Here is an 18,719-nt window from a genome sequence, read left to right on the forward strand (position 1 = left end):
AACTTCAGACGGGCCTGGACATGCACTGGCTTCAGCAGCGGAACACATCTGGCACTGCGGGATTTGATTCCCTGCCGTTGTAGTGTGTTACTGATGGTGACCTTTGTTACTTTGGTCCCAGCTCTCTGCAGGTCATTCACCAGGTCCCCCCGTGTGGTTCTGGGATCTTTGCTCACCGTTCTCATGATCATTTTGACCCCACGGATGAGATCTTGCGTGGAGCCCCAGATCGAGGGAGATTATCAGTGGTCTTGTATGTCTTCCATTTTCTGATGATTGCTCCCACAGTTGATTTTTTCACACCAAGCTGCTTGCCTATTGTAGATTCACTCTTCCCAGTCTGGTGCAGGTCTACAATACTTTTCCTGGTGTCCTTCGAAAGCTCTTTGGTCTTGGCCATGGCGGAGTTTGGAGTCTGACTATTTGAGGCTGTGGACAGGTGTCTTTTATACAGATGATGAGTTCAAACAGGTGCCATTCATACAGGTAACGAGTGGGGGACAGAAAAGCTTCTTACAGAAGACGTTACAGGTCTGTGAGAGCCAGAGATTTTCCTTGTTTGAGGTGACCAAATACTTATTTTCCACCCTAATTTACGAATAAATTCTTTACAAATCCTACCATGTGAATTCATGGATTTTTTTTTCACATTCTGTCTCTCACAGTTGAAGTGTACCTCTGGTGCAAATTACTGACCTCTGTCATATTTCAAACATTACTTGTAGTTTTCGCTACTCTGTCATTGTCACCTTTCGGGTGTTGGACAAAATTTTGGGATACTTGGGTGAGCCCACTTCCTACTTCACACTATGAAAGCTAAAAAGCATGTTATATGCATATAGCATATTAAATTAGACTTGTTAGCAATCTGTTGCCTAATTCCCTGTACGTTTTTGAAGAGTAACCCTCAGTTAGATAGTTCCCACCAGAAGGGATGCCAACTATTCAAGGTGTTTTAGCTCTAGTTTTGCTCTCCATTGCCTGTTTCTGTAATTTTCTTCTATTTTCTTCACTAGTTAGCTGCTAACCTTTTGTACATGATATTTGATACATCTGGACAGTTCGTAATTAATACATAATGTATTACTGATTGATAGATTTCACTGTGAATCCTGTTCTAGAACCATCTTCTTATCCATATCTAGCCTTGCCCACTGTATTTTTCTTTAAACCGTGTTTTTGTTGATGTCATGAGTAGGCTTTTTTTCCCTTCATATTACCTATTCATTGTGCCTCAAAGCCTTTCTACGAGTCATGCTGATGTTCTGGTGCTGGTCCCTCATACCGACACAAGAGGCACACTTACCAGCACTCCAGACAGCCTCATCAGGAGAAAAACACAAAGGGAAACACATTTATGCTCTCACCGGCTCTTTGCTCAGCCATTCCCAGCATTTCAGTCTTGCTCCTTGCTGCTCTTATATTAAGTTATTAACCTCATCAGAGACGATATCAAGAAAACCAAACACAGCTAACCAAACTCATTGCTACAGTTTAAAGAAACCTTGCAGTTGAAACATGGATATTTTATCTCCCTTTTTTCCTGCAACAGATTTACCTAGTAATTGTAAAAAGAATATGGCTGGATAGAAACAATAATCTAACCTGTGCAGTTAGATTAAATTAAAAAACTATTAAATTGGATTATTAGCAGCATGCAAAGTAAGGAAATTTGCATTTGGTTTATTATTTCTTTATTGTTGCAACGGGTATAAATCTCATACCACTGGAAAGCCTGTTTATTTGGCTGACCTGTGACAAGTGCTGATTGAAGAATGCGATACCATCCCACTGCTTTAGTGTGTCCAGATTGTGGCCAGCATGAAGATGTGGTGCCAGGCTGATTCTGTGTATTGTTCTTCCACATGCTATTGAGACCCCTGTTTGTTTAATACATTGTTAAATTGCCAACATGTCTTGTTTCTTCTGAGAAGGTTTGACATGTAAAGTCTGAAGAAATAATTGACCAAGTTTAGTTACTTTTTCCAAGATTACTTGACAAGTTCTGATTATAGCTTTAAAACATGGATACTTCTTGTGTTGCACATTTTGGAAGTCATTGTAATTGTGGTGCTGGCAAAATAAAGGGCTATTTTGAAAGGACCACTGCCTTTCCCCCCCAACTATATTCTTAAGTAGAAATTGGAGCACTTGTCCAAGAAACCCAGAATTTCCTAGAGTATTTAAAGGTAGAATGGGAGGGAGAGCCTTCAGTTTTCAGGCCCCTCTTCTGTGGAACCAGCTTCCAGGTTGGATTCGGGAGACAGACACAATCTCTGCTTTTAAGATCAGGTTTAAAACTTTCCTTTTTGATTATGCACATAGTTAGGGCTGGATCAGGTGACCCTGAATCCTCCCTTAGTTATGCTGCAATAGTTCTAGGCTGCTGGGGGACTCCTGTGATGCATTGAGTATTTCTTCTTCAGTCACCTTTCTCACTCACTATGTGTTAATAGACCTCTCTGCATTGAATCATACTTACTATTAATCTCTGGCTCTCTTCCACAGCATGTCTGTTATTCTGTCTTCCTTCTCTGACACCAACTGGTCGCAGCAGATAGCTGCCCCTCTTGCTCATAGGGGGTCATATGATTGTTGGGTTTCTCTCTATGTATTGCTGCAGGGTATACCTTATAATATAAAGCACCTTGAGGTGACTGTTGTTGTAATTTGGTGCTATATATATAAAATTGAATTGAATTGAATTGAAGTACCACACTGACAATTAAGTATCATTTAATTATCTGCATCTTGGGTGGATAGAAAAAAATGTTCTAAGCTATATTTTTTATTGAGTTTAATTCATGCTGCAGAAGTACAAAAGGGACCAAGCAGTCTAAAAACTGAGGAGTGATATTATGCTCATTAGTTCTTCCTTATTGCAAGAGTGGATCAGAGGGGGACCATAAAGAGCAGTCAGTGAGGTCAGTCCCGAAATAGTGGATGATATGTGTACATATCATATTTTTATTGTTAGTTTGCTATTTACACAGGCACTGTTGCCAAGTAACAAAATAAAAAATATAATAAGTTGTGTAATTTATTATTTTCCACAAGGAGTAACCTTCCCTGTGAAGGCCAGCAAGGTGGTGCGCTTTTATGTGGAGACTGCATATTTCTCCTTGTGCCTCTGTGGATTCTTTCTGGGGACTGCAGTTTTCTCATCTAACTGGTGACTGGTGAATGTAACCCAGAATGGATGTCTGCATACCTGCCTGTTGTACCTCCCTCTCAAACTATGACAGGACAGAGTCATAGTTTGAGAGCACCCTTGTAACCCTTCACTAGATAAGCAAAAGAAACAAAATCTTTTAAAAAGTGAAGTGTAAGCTGTAGTGCATTACTTGTTTTGAGTAATGACCCCAATCTTCAGGTTTTACTTTTAGTTAAGCTATGTTTCAGCTAGTTTATAATTAAAAAAATGTAAACATTTTTTTTTAGTTTTTAAGTTTCTGTATTAGTTTTACTATTTAAAATATTTAAAATAAGTATTTTAAATGGTCAATCTTACAATGTTCTGTATTGATGCTTCAATACAAATGAGACCTTTTGAAAACAGCTGACACACTGACACATAGACACATCCACATATCCCCCCATCTATCTCTGTCGTGGGGGAACTGGAGTCTATGAGCTATATGTTTAATGAGAATGGAATATCTATATCATTAACAACATGCATCAATGCCTCCAAACCCTAAAAACTAAGTCAATCTCCCACTTTAGCTCATTTTGTAACCACATAATATAATTTCAGTGAGGGTTTTTTTCTGTAACCTAGTTTTTAATGTGTTTTTCACTTAAGTAAAATAGTTTTGTCACGCTGAATTTTAGTTTATTTTTAGATAACCATACTATCCTTAATCCTACTGCCAGTTTTCTTAAGTAAATATAGTGCCTTTGATGGGCATGGAAGATGACATACTCACTGTAGACATAAAGCAGTGGTCCATGTTTTCATCAGAAAAAAGGATAGCGTCTTTGATAAAGACAGCACTCGCTCTCAGGATGAATGAGAAGAACAAGTTCATGTGGATGTAGTTCCTGGTGCAGTGAAATTTCCTAAAGAGTAGAAGAAAAAAGAACCTTCAATTAATCTGTTTGGATAAATGTTCATATACTATTTTATTTCAGAGTCATTTAGTCTAAAAGAGTCTAATATTTTTCAATGAGACCTCCAGCATTACCTGAAGACAGTGAAGACAAAAATAGCTGATATAAGAGAGATGAGGGAGGTAGCGTAGCCAGCAGTGTACACCTGTTTGAAGTTGGAGAAATACGTTGTCTGAAAAAAAAGAGAAGTGAGTGGGGGTTAAGGGAAGGGATCTCAAAACTGCACTGTAGGTGGCAGACAGCTGGTGTTGTAAGCCACCGCATTTGTTCAACAAGTTGTTCACAGTGGACATAGATGGCTTATTTCACTCCTCTTTCAAATCATCTGCCTTCTCTGTCCAAAATGTGAACATTGGCGTCCTCGAAAGAGTGACCTTTTCCGTTTTTCATCCTGTTTCTCCCTAATTTGTGCCTTACCTTCTTTCCTACCCATCTTTGCTGACTTGATGAAAGCCCATTTGGGATAACCACGTGTTTTGAGAGCTTTCTTTACATGTATGTGTTCTTTTTATTTCCCTTCTGGCTTAGTGGGAATGCTTTCTGCCCAGTGTTGTAGTGTGCTGATTACTCCATGTCTGTGCTCCAGAGGGTGGTGGGAGTCAAAGAGTAGATACTGGTCTGTGTGTGTGGGCTTGGGGTAAACTTAAATGCTGACTTTTCCATTCTCCCCAGTGTGCACAGCACAGTCCAGAAATGGCAAACTATTATCCTAAACAGACACCAGCAAGTATTAACCTAACGCTCATTCACAACCTTCAAGTGTTCAATAATGTGACGAGATAATGACCCATCTGCTGTTTTATTATGTTTGTCTTTATGAGTTGTTCATTGAATAATGCAGCTACTATATTTGATGCGACCTGAACCAAATTTACTGTAATCCAACCCTGGAGAAATCTGTTTAGAAATAGGTGGAGCAGTTTCATTATTAACACTGATGACCAGAATACCAGCAACTGCATTAATATATTTCACCTCTCCAGTTATCCATGGCTACTTGATTAATTAGGAATCACATTCAAAACATGCTTGTTCTTGCAGTCCTGTGAAGAAAACGTAAAAAGCATGTTTCACAGGATTCCACACAGTTATCACCCGGATTGTTTGCACTGGCCAGCCCCCAAAATAGAGACCGGAAACACTTCACACTCTTACATGATCTAATTTGATTTGGACTGATTTGTCTTTCCTGGACAAGTTAACTTCATTCTGGGAGAGTGAAGCTTTATGTCAGGGGCTGGGTCTGTGACCCAACATTTTCAGTTCGCTCTGTATTTTTGAGTTCTTATGTTAAGTTTGTGATTATAAGTTCTTGTGTTATTCTTATTTAGGGTCTAGTTGAGTTTCAGTTCAGCAATTACTATCATCTGTGTCCTTGGTTTTTGTGTCATGTGTTTTATGTCTGTGTGTTCCATATTGTCAAGCTTGTGTTGTCATGTTTACATCCTTCAATGTTTCCTGATTTATTTTAAAAGTCTTATGTTTCTTTGTTCCATGTGTTTAGTTTTACTCTTCCCCTGTGGTGTCATTATGTTCATTTGAGTCAGCTGTTTCCCCATGTGTTTCCACTTCCACAATCACCTCCTGTGTGTATTTAAGTCCTGTCTTCCTTTGTTCAGTGTCAGGTCGTCTGTTTTCCTTCTCTCCAGCTCACATCAGGTTAACGCATTTTCATGATTCTCCTCAGTTCATGTTTTCTCGTCATAGTTCCTTGCATGTATAATTATTTTGCTTTATAATGTTCAGAATTATTTTCATGTCATGTTTGTTATAGTCAGTCCTTCACAGTTTAGTTTAGTTTACTTGCCCCTATTCGCCTTGCTTTATTTTGTAATGATGTTTACTTACTCCGCACACAGTCAGCTCCCGCTGACCGTGACGCTTCAGGCTGCTTCTGCTCAGCTCTGCTGAGAAATATTAAAGTGTTGGTTGGGACTTCTAGTCAATTGATCAGTCAGTTAAAACGTATTATGGATTTCAAAATCAAGTACCTGGTTTTCATATGTACATATTTTCAGTGGTATCACCTTTAATAGCAGGAAATTAACTAGACAAATTATTATTTTATCTTTCTCCTTTTTGCCAAACTTTTCAAGTAAACTATATTTGACAATAGCATAATAAAAATGGAAATTATGTTTTTGGTTATGCCACCTCAATATTTTTTAGCTGCCCCAAGATGGCGACCCCTATGAAAAAATTCTGGAGACTCCCTTATTTATTTTTTTTATAGATAAGGACCGCTCAATTATACTTGATAAACTGCAGATTTGACATGTAGTGCCATCATTTTTAATTACATATTAAATATACATATGTGTTTGGATTGTTTCATATTGTGAAATGTCCAGCAAAACAAACTAAGTATATTAAATTTGTGTTACTCAAATGCTAAATGAAAATTATCAGTAGTTTTGTGCAGGGTAAACAGGTTAGCTAGAAACATCTGCTGATATCTTGTTAAATTAGGCTTTGTAAATCCAAAAAGCACAGCAGGTCACCTGATCACAACCTGTACACAAAGACAATTTACTGAAGCTCACATTAGAAAATATTGTGAGTTGTGATTCGTGTCCCCACACTGAGCTACTACAAGTAGTCTTAGGGTTCACCCAGCTGCTGAATCCCACTTGAACTCCTTACTGTATTTTTCTGTTTATATGTGGAAGCAAAGTCACCCTTTACAATGTAGGCAACAGAAAATATTTCTTTTTTATTCTTTTTTACTGCTTGTGTCTTATATAACAGATTCAATCTGACCACATTCTTTAGAATTAGCATTTAGTTCAGTTACCCTTTGTACAAAAATATCTGGTAGAATTATTTTTCAAGGAGCTACTTTTAACTTTATTTCTCTGAGTACATTTCAGAGCTTGCACCACTTCATTCTCACTTGAGTAAAAAAAGTTGATTCGGTACTTAAACGTTTACCATAGTATTTTTATAGTATCTGTACACAAGTAAAGAATATCTGCACTTTTGCCACCTCTGGAATCAACATAGCAAACTAAAATAAAATGAAAACAAACAAAACATAGTAAATAAATCACAATATATACCGACCCAGATGGTCTTCTGCAAGGCTGTAGCTGAAAAATGTGCAGGGTGCTGAGATCATTAAAAAAAACTTTAATATTTTTATCACAATGAATTCTTTTAATATCAGTAGAAAAAAAAATCCAGCAAATAGTCTTGGATCTCTAAGTGAGAATGAGCAATGTTTACCTCTGGTTCGATTTCTTCATCCTCTGGAATCTTACAGGCCTCTTCATAGGATGGGTAGAAGTCCGACCATCCTTTCTCAGTGCAGTTCCTATAGATATAACCTAAAACAACAACAACAAAAATATATGAAACTCAGCGGTTTCTGCCAAGGGAAATACCACCAAACTGTGGTGTTTCAAATTTGCTTGTTATGTACAGACAGAAGTCTCATTCAGCCCTTTTAAGTAGGGTCTTTTCTTATTTTTTCAGTCATTCACATGTCAGTCCTAAGTGGCGTAACAAATGAAAAAATGACTGAGTTTAGTATTTTAGTTTTGCTCATTGTTATATTTTCTGCATAGTCTGTTCTTTATTTACATATTCTAGCTATAGTTTCTATTTTTTTAGTTTTCTGTGATGTTATATCCAGATTATGTTTTCTTTTTGAAGTTCAACTTATCACTTATTCCCCAAGGTTTTTTTTCCGTGCCCTTCTGTGTTCTCTGTTTCAAGTCTGCATTCCTGTGTCCAGTATGGAGGACCAGAAGTGCCACATGCATGCAAATGAAGAATGTTGTGCTTCAATAATGAATTGTGCAATAAAATATGCATTAGGAAATTCATTTAAAATTTCTTTTTATTTGTTTATTTATTTAAACAATTGTCCATGTACACAAAAAGTCCATGTGAACAAAAAGGCAAAAAGGTTATTGTGCCAGGTGTTATTCTTGGGAGTTGAAGAGCAAAACTCAAACAGTGAATTCACTTTAGATTGATAAACTGGAAAAAAAATTCCAATATAGCTGGATGGGGGTGTTCTTTGACTCAAGACTTTTGCACAGTGCTGCTGTGCAAATTACCAGCAACCAACCCCCTTTCTTCCATTTGCCAACCAAAAAGCAAATGGAAAAAAGTGTAAATGGACCGGGATTAGGGTTATATCCTTTGCTGTGTGCATCGGCACGTGCATTTTAAAAACTGGGACACAGATGCACAATAAGAAAACATTCATCCATCACTCTTATACACCAGCACCTCCTTATAAACACAGGAATGCACATGAGCACAAATATTCTGAGAGTTTATCAGAAGAGATACTGCACCACAGCTCTTAAGATTCAGTGGATTACTCCATCTTCCTGTTAATAGTGTGAAAATACAGCAGGCACATGACAACCACGTGTAAACGCTGATAATATTACCACAGATACAGTACATAACTACTGCTGCTACTAAAAATTACACGTTCACCATTTGAAATTTTTTTGTCTTCCATTTCAGTTGTTGTACCACTTCATATTTTCTTTCTAAAATTTATAACTGACAGCATATGCAACTAGTTTTGCAACTTTTCCTTAACTGAAATTTAAAATGTCAATACATTTAAACAGCTGTGTGTTTCACAGCTAAAGCGGAATTACAAATTCCATATAGAAAGCATCTACCTAACTAGTCAGAAGATTCAAACTCAGGATCTTCTTGCTGTAAGGTGAGGTGAGAGTGCTAACCATTGCACTGCTGTCTTGCCATTTACCAAGCTTTTATTGATTCACCAGTTTACACAATATAATTCTACCCAGCAGAACACCATACCACAAATATTATGGGTTATGATATGTCACTTACATTTCTAGAGCTGTGAACATCAGGCTGCTGAATTAGATATATATGTATTTGAAGCTGATTCCCTGGTCACTTGCCACAGTAAGTCAGTTCTAAATCATGCAATTCCAGTTCAATGTTTCTCTACTGACAATCAAAGTCAGCTATTCAGGATTCATACATAACATTCTATGTCACACGTTGATCCATGTGAGAAACTGCCTATTATGCTTGCAGTCATTTTGGAGCAGAATCAGCCTTTTGTGTAGCGCCTTCAGTCTTTTGGGATTCTGTGGATAGAGTCAGGTATTTATGTTTTGTTTTTTCTTTGTAACCATGTGTACACATGAATAGAATTTAAACAGTATGTGACTTCTTTCACAAGGACTGCTACTGGATCAAAGTGTGATGCTGCTTCTTTGGTGGCTGAGGAGTGGCCTTGTGTGGACAAATATTTAAAGTTTAAGGGACTGGATAATGTGATTACCAGTGTTGGTCAAGTTACTTGAAAAAAGTAATTGATAACTAATTACTTATTACTTCCCCAAAAAAGTAATCCCATTACTTTACTGATTACTTATTTTCAAAGCAAATAAGTTTAGTTACTTAGTTATTTTTAAAAAACACGATTTACAACCTGAATAGGTAATAAAGCGATAGATCTTTCAGCCCAATTCTACTTTTTCTGCATAATCCATCATACAAAATGTAATCAAATGGAAAAGTCTCGTTTTAAAACTTGTTTTATTAGTTTTAATCTTTTAACTTTATGCATCAAGCAAAAATTCAATTATATGCAACATTCACTGACTGGAAGAAATTTGTTTAACATTTAAACCTATTTTCTGCACATAAAATAAAATAGGTTTTTGGTGTTTACACTCAGTCTTTCAAATAAATGCAAGTAAAACACAGCAGAAAATAAATAAAATCAAAGACTCAGCGGTCCTGTTGTTCTATTTTCACCTGTAAAGCAGGAGTTGGGTAGGCGGAGGTTTACCCTGGTGCAGGTGTGCCGCAGTGGTCAGTGGAAGAATCTGCGGGTTTGTCTGTGAGTTTCCCATTCCCTGGTAGCGTACTTGGTGCTTGCTCAGAAGTTAAGGGTTTTTTTTCGCTGTAAAAAGAAGTTTTCTTCCCACGCAGTGAGCAGCGGACGCTAATGTTGTCACTTTTTACGGAATCAAACTCAAAGTAAGGTCAGTACTTCCACGCTTTAAACGCTGCATGATCATATGCTCTTCCGCACTCAATATATTATCCATTGTTGATCTGCACACAGCTGTTGCCACGAATGTCACACTCGCTTACCTCATTGTCATGAGACACTCTCGCAATTAATCACGGTTTTAGTAACACAGTAACGCAGCATGCTTACGGGAAAGTAACAGTAATCTAATTACCTTTTTTGCAATAGTAATCCTTTACTCATTACTTGAAAAAAGTAATTGGATTACAGTAACCTCTGGTGATGACACTGACTAATAATGTGCTGGAATGCATAACAGTTGAAATCTACAAAGACTGTAAAGACTGGATGCAGGAAAAGTTCACAGGAAAATGCCAAAAAATTTAATTTGTGTAAATTTTAAAAATTAAAATGTTAAACCCAAATAAACATAAAATGACAGAGCCTATAATATATAAGAGCCTGTAACCTGAAATCATTAGAAGTTCTAGAATCACATCATATTATGGCATTCTTATAGACAATATATTTTCAAATGATACTGAAAATAAAGTAAATAGGTTGATTATTAATAAATAATATCAGTGACCATTGTCCAGTTTTTGCAGTTTATGATAGGAACTAAAAGCATAAGTAAATGAAAAGAAAATGAAGAATACAGATGAGTCCTCAGTAATTTCCTTTAACTGCTTTTTAACAGAACTGAGGTTAAATATGAGAACCAGGATATTAATTATGTATATGACAGATTGATTACCGTAATTGTCGGGCTATAAGCCGCTACTTTTTGCACAAGCTTTGAACCCTGCGGCTTTTAGTCAGGTGCGGCTTTTCTAAGGATTGTCCATGATTTTTGTGATATCATAAGAGGATTTGTTTTGTTTGTTCCGCTGTTGTACGGCACTACGTTGCCTGGCGGAAGGGAATGTGATCAGATACACAGTATCGGGGTTCAAGAGTGGTATGTTGGTCACATGTCCGTCCGCCAGGCAACGTAGTGCCGTACGAAGTAGCGCGAAAAACAAACTTCAAAGTAGTGCTACGTGTTCAGCGGGAGGCGTGGATGACGAACGGCGATAAACTTGCGAAAAGCAACTTATGCCCAACTCCACCAGTGAATTCTGACAGCGTGGAAAAGTGTGAAAACATCCATGATCACCAACGGATTTTGAAGGGCTGGACTGTTGCATGGTGGAGAGGAGGACACCGCCACGGCCCTTCAGAGGGTGTTCGACTCTGACACTGACAACGAGGATTTGTTTGGTTTTGAAAGTGACAACAAAGGAAAGGAGCTAAGAGTGGATGACGAAGCCACCCTGAGCCTGTTCGTTTCCGACACTGGAGAAGAGGACTTTGGTGGTTTTAGTGCGCACGAAGAAGAGAAAGATAATGGTGAATGACTGACTTTTCTTCTTGTTAAAGCCGTGTCACTGCACCTGAGCCTAAAAGGTAGTCCGAATCTATTCTTCTGGTGTGCTGTAGGTTATTGTTATATACTACATTTGTTACTCGTTTATGAAGCACAGTACATGTTTCGTACTTGTAATTACCGGTACTTGTACGTATACCTAAAAAGTTATGCAAATATGTACCCATAACTTGTTTTTCAAAATATTAATAAAAGGGATGTGTCTCCAAACAGCCATCTCTTTCCTGACAATTCCCTTGCATATTCCTTTTGCATATTCTCTTACATATGATAAGTCAACATTGAAACACCTGCGGCTTTTAGTCAGGTGCGGCTAATGTATGTACAAAACAGGATTTTCTCTTGATTTTAGCTTGTGCGGCTAATATTCAGGTGCGCTTTGTAGTCCAGAAAATATGGTAGATTATTTGCCTTATTGTTTAATATAAATTGCCAATAAAGCAGCATAGTAAAAAAAAACATATATATACTGACTGTCCATGGATTTTAAAAAAGGGTCTACAAAGTGCATGTAAAAAGAAATATTAACTATACAGAGATTAAATATGATCGATGGCTACTTCTTCACTGTAGCCAGGCTGACACAAAGTCAAAACTCTGCTGAGCCAAGCATTCCTGTCTCTATTATTGGGTTACTTGCCAAAGACATTTAAGCTAATAATGGTATAAGTACTAAAGGCAATGATAAAACCATTCCTTAAAAAGGTATCACTCCATCCATCTGTCTTAGCTAATTATTGGACAATCTCAAACCTACCTTTTATCGCAAAAATTCTTTAAAGAGAAGTTATAAAGCAGCTAACTGATCAATTACAGAAAAATGGTTGATTTGAAGAGTTTTACTCAGGTTTCAGAGCTCATCACAGCACAAAAAAAAGCATTAGTGAAGGTTACAAATGATCTTATGGCCCCAACAGTGGAGTCATCTCTGTGATTGTCATCTCAGTGTTGTGTTTGATACTGTTGATTGTAATAATTTAATACAGCGCTTAGATCAGGCCATAGGAAATGGCCTGATATCACTCCAATAGAGCACTTCGTCCTCAGACTGCAGGCTTACTTGTGGTTCCTAGGATATTTAAAGTAGAATGGGAGCAGAGCCATCAGCTTTCACCTCTTCTGTGGAACCAGCTCCCAGTTTGGATTAGTGAGACTACTTTCAAGATTACTTCCACTTCCAACCAATGTTCCCTCTAATTTTTCATGTGTCTGAGCGAACACACAAACTCCCTGAGCGGTCCCTTGAACCACTGTGAGCAACAGCAGACGTGTGCACTGTGGTCACGCCAGCATCGAATCCATCCAAGTTACATGGTTTATTAAAATAATCAAATTACAGTGGTACCGGCACATAAGGACGCTGTCATAACCTGTCAACGACATTGATTAGGTGCGTATATAAGAATGTGAATCGCATCATTGGCTGGACTATGGGATAAGGTGGCATCGTTCTAATCCCATACAGGAGCAGCCAGTCACTCACTGAATAACACTGCAAAACAGAATTGTTAACGTATTTATTTTAATTTCAGTTCAGGTTAGATTTCTTTGTGCACAACACAGATTTTCTGTGTGCAGAGACCATTCCAGCAGTGCGCAATTGCGCACGCGCGCAGCTTAGAGGGCACATTGCTTCCAACCCTAACTATATGCTTATCAAAAGCATATAGTTAGGGTTGGAAGTGGCCCTAAAGTGACCCTAAATCCTCCCTTCAATACATTGCAATGGGCCTAGGCTACTTTGGCTGCTTTGTTTACACTTTACACAAGCTTTAAACATAAAATTGTACTTGTAAGGTGTATTTTAATGATTTTGTCATTTTAGGGCATAAAAATAGCCCATTCCATAAGTCTGCACAGCGAGCAACATTTTAGTTGATTTCTATAAACTGTCACTTGCTGCCTGTGAATCCAAGGTTACAACAAAAACATAATATTAGAAACGTTTTTATTAGATAACTGTAAGTATTAATGGAGATGATGCAGGTGAAGGGTGCAAATGCTGGATTTGAATTAGCTGAATTCAAAGCAATGTTCTCCCACCATTGCCTGGAGTTAGAATAGTGGAGCTCAGCCACAGTGACCCTTATGGAATAAATGATGCACACAAGGTCACCAGGTATATGGTGCAAGTTTGTGTTTGTGAGAGGAGGATACAAAGTTTACACTTAAAAAAAAAAAAATCTGTTTCACTATTTGAAAATGCCTGTCCGACGCTTAAGCGAGGAGAGTGTGGGTTTGAGTCGTGGGTGGATTTAGCGTTATCCAGCTGTATTAGCCTCAGTATAAAGTGGCATGTAGAGCCTGCAGGCCTGCAGCCGCGGCAAATGGCAGGATGTGAATGGAGGTTGAAGGCCAAGGCTCCAGGGAGGGCATTAGAGCTCACAATGCTATTCCTATCGAGCAGCGCCAACTCATTCCTGAAGGAAGGCTTATACAGTGAACTCTTTGATTTTCCAATTCATTATATTCTCCCACTGAAAAGCCTGGATCACCTGCACAGTTACAGAGCTGGACTTATCGGTACTGTCTGTGGAGGAGGAAATCCAGTGGGGTCCGAGAACCCACTAACACTGAGTTATGAGGTCATCAGCAGCTACCTCCGCCTCCTGATCCCTCCACGCAAAGTATACACTTTCACTCTGCATTTTTTCCTTTTTCTTTTTTTCATTTAAGCAGTGTTTTATTCAAGACTGGAAATTAGTCAAGTAAATCTTTTCTACACACAGCCTCTCACTTACTGTGCATGTTCTCTGCTGCAACTACTTATTCTGTTTAGCAACAATTTAGCAAAACAGCTGACACAACAAAAGGGCAGGCACTCAGTCAGCCAGTGATCTTAGAGCTATTTGATCAGTTCATATGAAAGTTTCATACCTTTAATTACATTCAATATAGGCACAACTCAACTCTTATAGTATGGACACCCTACAACAACAAAGCGAAAGCTCCAGCAATCAGACGACCCCGTGTGAGCAAGCACTTGGTAACAGTGAAAAGGAAAAATCTCCTTTTAATAGGAAGAAACCTTCAGCAGAACCAGTCTCAGGGAGGGAGGAATCTGCCGTGACCACTTGGTGGGTGAAGGAAGTGAGACAACACACATTGGAGAGAGCCAGAGGATTATTAATAATGATTAAATTCCAAGTGGTGTATAAACACAGAGAGGGAAGAAGACACACTCAGTACATCATGGAAATCCCCAGTTGTTTAGGTCAGTTGCAGTGTAACTACGGGGGGTTCAGGGTCACCATATTTTAAACCTAATCCTGTAAATTTCTGTCCCCTAAATCTAAACTGGGAACTGGTTCCACAGAAGACAGTAGATTCTTCTGCTAAAAAAGAAAAAAAGAAAACAGGTAAAATAACAAAAAATGTGATTCAAATTTAGTTGCTCTTGCTTGTAAGATTTCTTCCTTTTGCACTTCTGTAAGAATTTTACAGCAATGTGGAGAAGCTTCTGGGAGTGCATTAGAAAAGTTGCTTATCTAATGTACACTGTTTTCAAAGTAAACTGCAAGTTTATACATTGTTACGATCCATGATCATGTCCCATGTCTGTTTCCATGGTTCCTGCCATAAGAGTGTGTGTGGGTGTGTGCAGGTTTCCCTCCTAGGTGTGTGTGTGGTGTGCGGTAGCTGTTGAGACAGGTGGAGACTGGAGAAGTTCCAGGGATTATCGGATGGCCTCTTAACCTCCAACTCACCTCACCACTCCCCTTTTCTCCTCTGTACCCAGTAAAGAGCCAGCTGTTTACCAGCTTTGAGTGTGTGTTGCTTCAAATTCAAATTCAAATTTTATTTGTCACACACACAACCATACACAGTATGACATGAGGTGAAATGCTTGTAGCTGTGCAATGCAATGCCCGACCATTAAATGACAGTGGTTTTACAGTATTTGCAATTTATAGGTTATACAAAATTTACAGATTTAACTTAGAAATTTACAGTAAAAAATGTGCAAATAGCAGAAAGAGATATTAATTATAGGAAGTGTGCATGAAGAAAAACCAGAGTGCGTGTGGTGATGTGATGTGTGTGAGAGTCCAGTCCCATTTTCTTGGGAGTAGCAGGAGTGGGGAGTCACACCTATGTTGTGTCTAGGTCTAGGCAAGGGTTGTAAAAGACATTTAGTAAAGACATTACATTTTGTTTCAGTGGCTTATTTTTACATCTCATGTCTAAATACTGATATCTTCTTTGTCATTGTTTATCTTTCAGATATCCAGAAATGCATGTTTTTTTTTTTATTCTTAGTTGTGTCTGTATCTATCTGTCAGTGATTTGTTGTTATGAGAGACTGGAGAGAGTCTATTATGTTTTCTTTAAACCAGCCAGCTGGATGAGTCAGAGTTCTGGAAAAGGTGAGGGTCGTGTAAACAGTCAGGACAGCACTAGTCTCTACAGTGTGCAGTCTAGAAAAATGTAGTTTTTGTAAACCACTCAGTGAAAACAAAACATTGGTGCTCAAAGATCTCTAAATATACCACAGTCAGTTGCTGAGCTCGGAAGTGAAAATGGACAAATGCAAATGGTTTTTAGGTTCAAATCTTCCTTTTAGTGGCATCTAAAAAAAACAACAACATTCTTTTGTTGAGTTGGCTCACACACACACACACACACACACACACACACACACACACACACACACACACACACACACACACACAGATAACATCAAGGAGGAAAACACTATACAGACAGAAGCAGGAGGATAAAAAGATCGCCATGACTGTTGGCAGCACATTGTTACCCAAATAACAAGCCGTGGGTGACTAAGGACATCAAAGCCCTCCTCAACAACAAGAAGAGGGCTTTCAGAGGGGGCAACAAAGAGGAGGTGAGGAAGGTCCAGGTGTTACTAAAGGACAAGATCAGAGAGGCTAAGGACAATTACAGGAGGAAGCTGGAGTGGAAACTCCAGCAGAACAGCATGAGAGAGGTGTGGAGGGGCATGAAGACCATCACTGGATTCAGGCCAACCAACAGCAGGGGAGCTGAGGGAGGTGAGAATAGAGCCGACGAGTTGAATCTGTTTTTCAATAGATTCGACACCACAGTGTCTGCTCCTACCCCCACAACCTCACCTGCAGTCAGCCTGGAATCCAGAGCCACACCACTGTGCCAGCCTCTCTCTTCACATGTTGCCTCCTGTGAGATTCCTGACACCCCTCCCCCACCCATCACCTTCACTCAATACCAGGTTGAGATGCAAATGAGGAGACTTCACTCAGGCAAGTCTGCTGGACCAGACGGAGTGAGTCCCCTTGTCCTCAAGACCTGTGCCCCCCAGCTGTGTGGAGTCTTTCATAAACTGTTTATGCTGAGTCTGAGTCTGCAGAGGGTCCCGGTGATGTGGAAGACATCATGCCTCGTCCCTGTACCAAAGACGCCTCGTCCCAGTGGCCCCCAGGATTACAGGCCCGTGGCACTGACCTCCCACATCATGAAGACCCTGGAAAGGCTCATCCTGGACCAGCTGCGACCCATAGTAAGACCACATCTGGATCCCCTTCAGTTCGCTTATCAGCCTCGTCTCGGAACAGAGGACGCCATCATCTACCTGCTCAATCGTGTCTACACCCATCTGGACCAGCCGGCGAGCACTGTGAGGGTCATGTTTTTTGACTTTTCCAGTGCTTTCAACACCATCAGGCCGACCCTCCTGGGTGATAAGTTAGCAGCGATGCAGGTGGATGCTTCTCTGGTGTCCTGGATTGTTGATTACCTGACAGGAAGACCACAATATGTACGTCTCCCACAGTGTGTGTCTGACAAGGTGATCAGCAACACAGGGGCACCACAGGGGACTGTCCTCTCCCCCTTCCTCTTCACCCTCTACACCACAGACTTCAGCCACTGCACAGAGACCTGCCATCTTCAGAAGTTTTCTGATGACTCTGCGGTGGTTGGATGCATCAGCAGGGATGATGAGACAGAGTACCGGGCTGTGGTCGACTCCTTTGTCACGTGGTGTGAGCAGAATCATCTGCAGTTCAACGTGGCAAAGACCAAGGAACTGATCGTGGACTTCAGGAAGACCAGGAAACACTTGACCCCTGTTTCAATCCAGGGGGTCAGTGTTGACATTGTGGAGGACTATAAATACCTTGGAGTACACATTGACAATAAACTGGACTGGGCTAAAAACACCACAGCACTTTACAGGAAGGGCCAGAGTCGTCTCTATTTTTTGAGGCGACTGAGGTCCTTCAACATCTGCCAGAAAATGCTGAGGATTTTCTATGAGTCTGTGGTGGCCAGTGCGATCCTCTATGCTGTTGCATGCTGGGGGAGCAGGCTGAGGGTCGCAGATGCCAACAGACTTAATAAACTGATCCGTAAGGCCAGCAATGTTGTGGGGATGGAGCTGGACTCCCTCAAGGTGGTGTCGGAGAGGCGGATGCTGTCCAAGATAAAGACAATGTTGGATAACACCTCCCACCCACTCCATGACATGCTGGTCAGTCACAGGAGCTCGTTCAGTGAGAGACTGAGATTACCGAAAAGCACCACTGAACGACACAGGAAATCATTCCTGCCTGTGGCCATCTCCCTGTACAACGCATCCACTTAACACACTGTTTGCTGCTACAACTACACATGTTTCTTTTCCAAATATTTATTTATAAGTGACTTATGTATGTATGTATGTATATATATGTATATATTGTACTATTCTTAGTTAGCGTATTGTCTGTCTTGTCTTAATGTTGGTTTAAAATGGAGCACTGTAACAAAAAATAATTTCCCCCAGGGATCAATAAAGTATTCTGATTCTGATTCTGATTCTGATTATTAATCACTTTGTTGCCCTGCCTCAACCAACGCTGATGGTTCTGCTGCAGTTCCTTGCAGTTTATATCAAGTTAGGATCCCTAACATAAGAACATTGTTTTTAGAGCATTAAAAAAACACAGCCAAGCATCCTCAAAATGTCAAATTTTGGTACAGTAGCAATTATTTAAATTAGCCAATTAAACCAAAGAAAACTAATCATTCAATTTGAGGTGAAATGGACTTACCTTGGTTATTAGGCAACAGCTGCCAGATGCCAGAGGCGCACGAGATATTGACCACCTGTCCCACCTCAGCATGATACCAGCACTGAAGGTTGTCCCAAACTGTTGGACAGCCTAACAAGGAAAGACAGTAATTACCAAACATTATAGAGTCTCAGTT

The 18,719-nt window shown here is 39.6% G+C and overlaps 1 protein-coding gene across 3 annotated transcripts in view; it reads right to left on the reverse strand.

Annotated features, from left to right (window-relative positions):
- ghrhrb (growth hormone releasing hormone receptor b) overlaps positions 1 to 18,719 on the reverse strand; it is a 73,752-nt gene that overhangs the window by 13,046 nt on the left and 41,987 nt on the right. For all 3 annotated transcript variants that reach the window (XM_026147035.1, XM_026147033.1, XM_026147036.1), the window contains 4 exons: positions 18,563 to 18,673; positions 7,339 to 7,439; positions 4,188 to 4,285; positions 3,930 to 4,062 (listed from right to left, as the gene is read on the reverse strand). In XM_026147035.1, coding sequence (XP_026002820.1) covers positions 3,930 to 4,062; positions 4,188 to 4,285; positions 7,339 to 7,439; positions 18,563 to 18,673 — 443 coding nt within the window. The remainder of the gene's footprint in view (positions 1 to 3,929; positions 4,063 to 4,187; positions 4,286 to 7,338; positions 7,440 to 18,562; positions 18,674 to 18,719) is intronic.

Source organism: Astatotilapia calliptera, chromosome 17 (assembly GCF_900246225.1).
Source record: "Astatotilapia calliptera chromosome 17, fAstCal1.2, whole genome shotgun sequence".
Classification (NCBI taxonomy): domain Eukaryota; kingdom Metazoa; phylum Chordata; class Actinopteri; order Cichliformes; family Cichlidae; genus Astatotilapia; species Astatotilapia calliptera.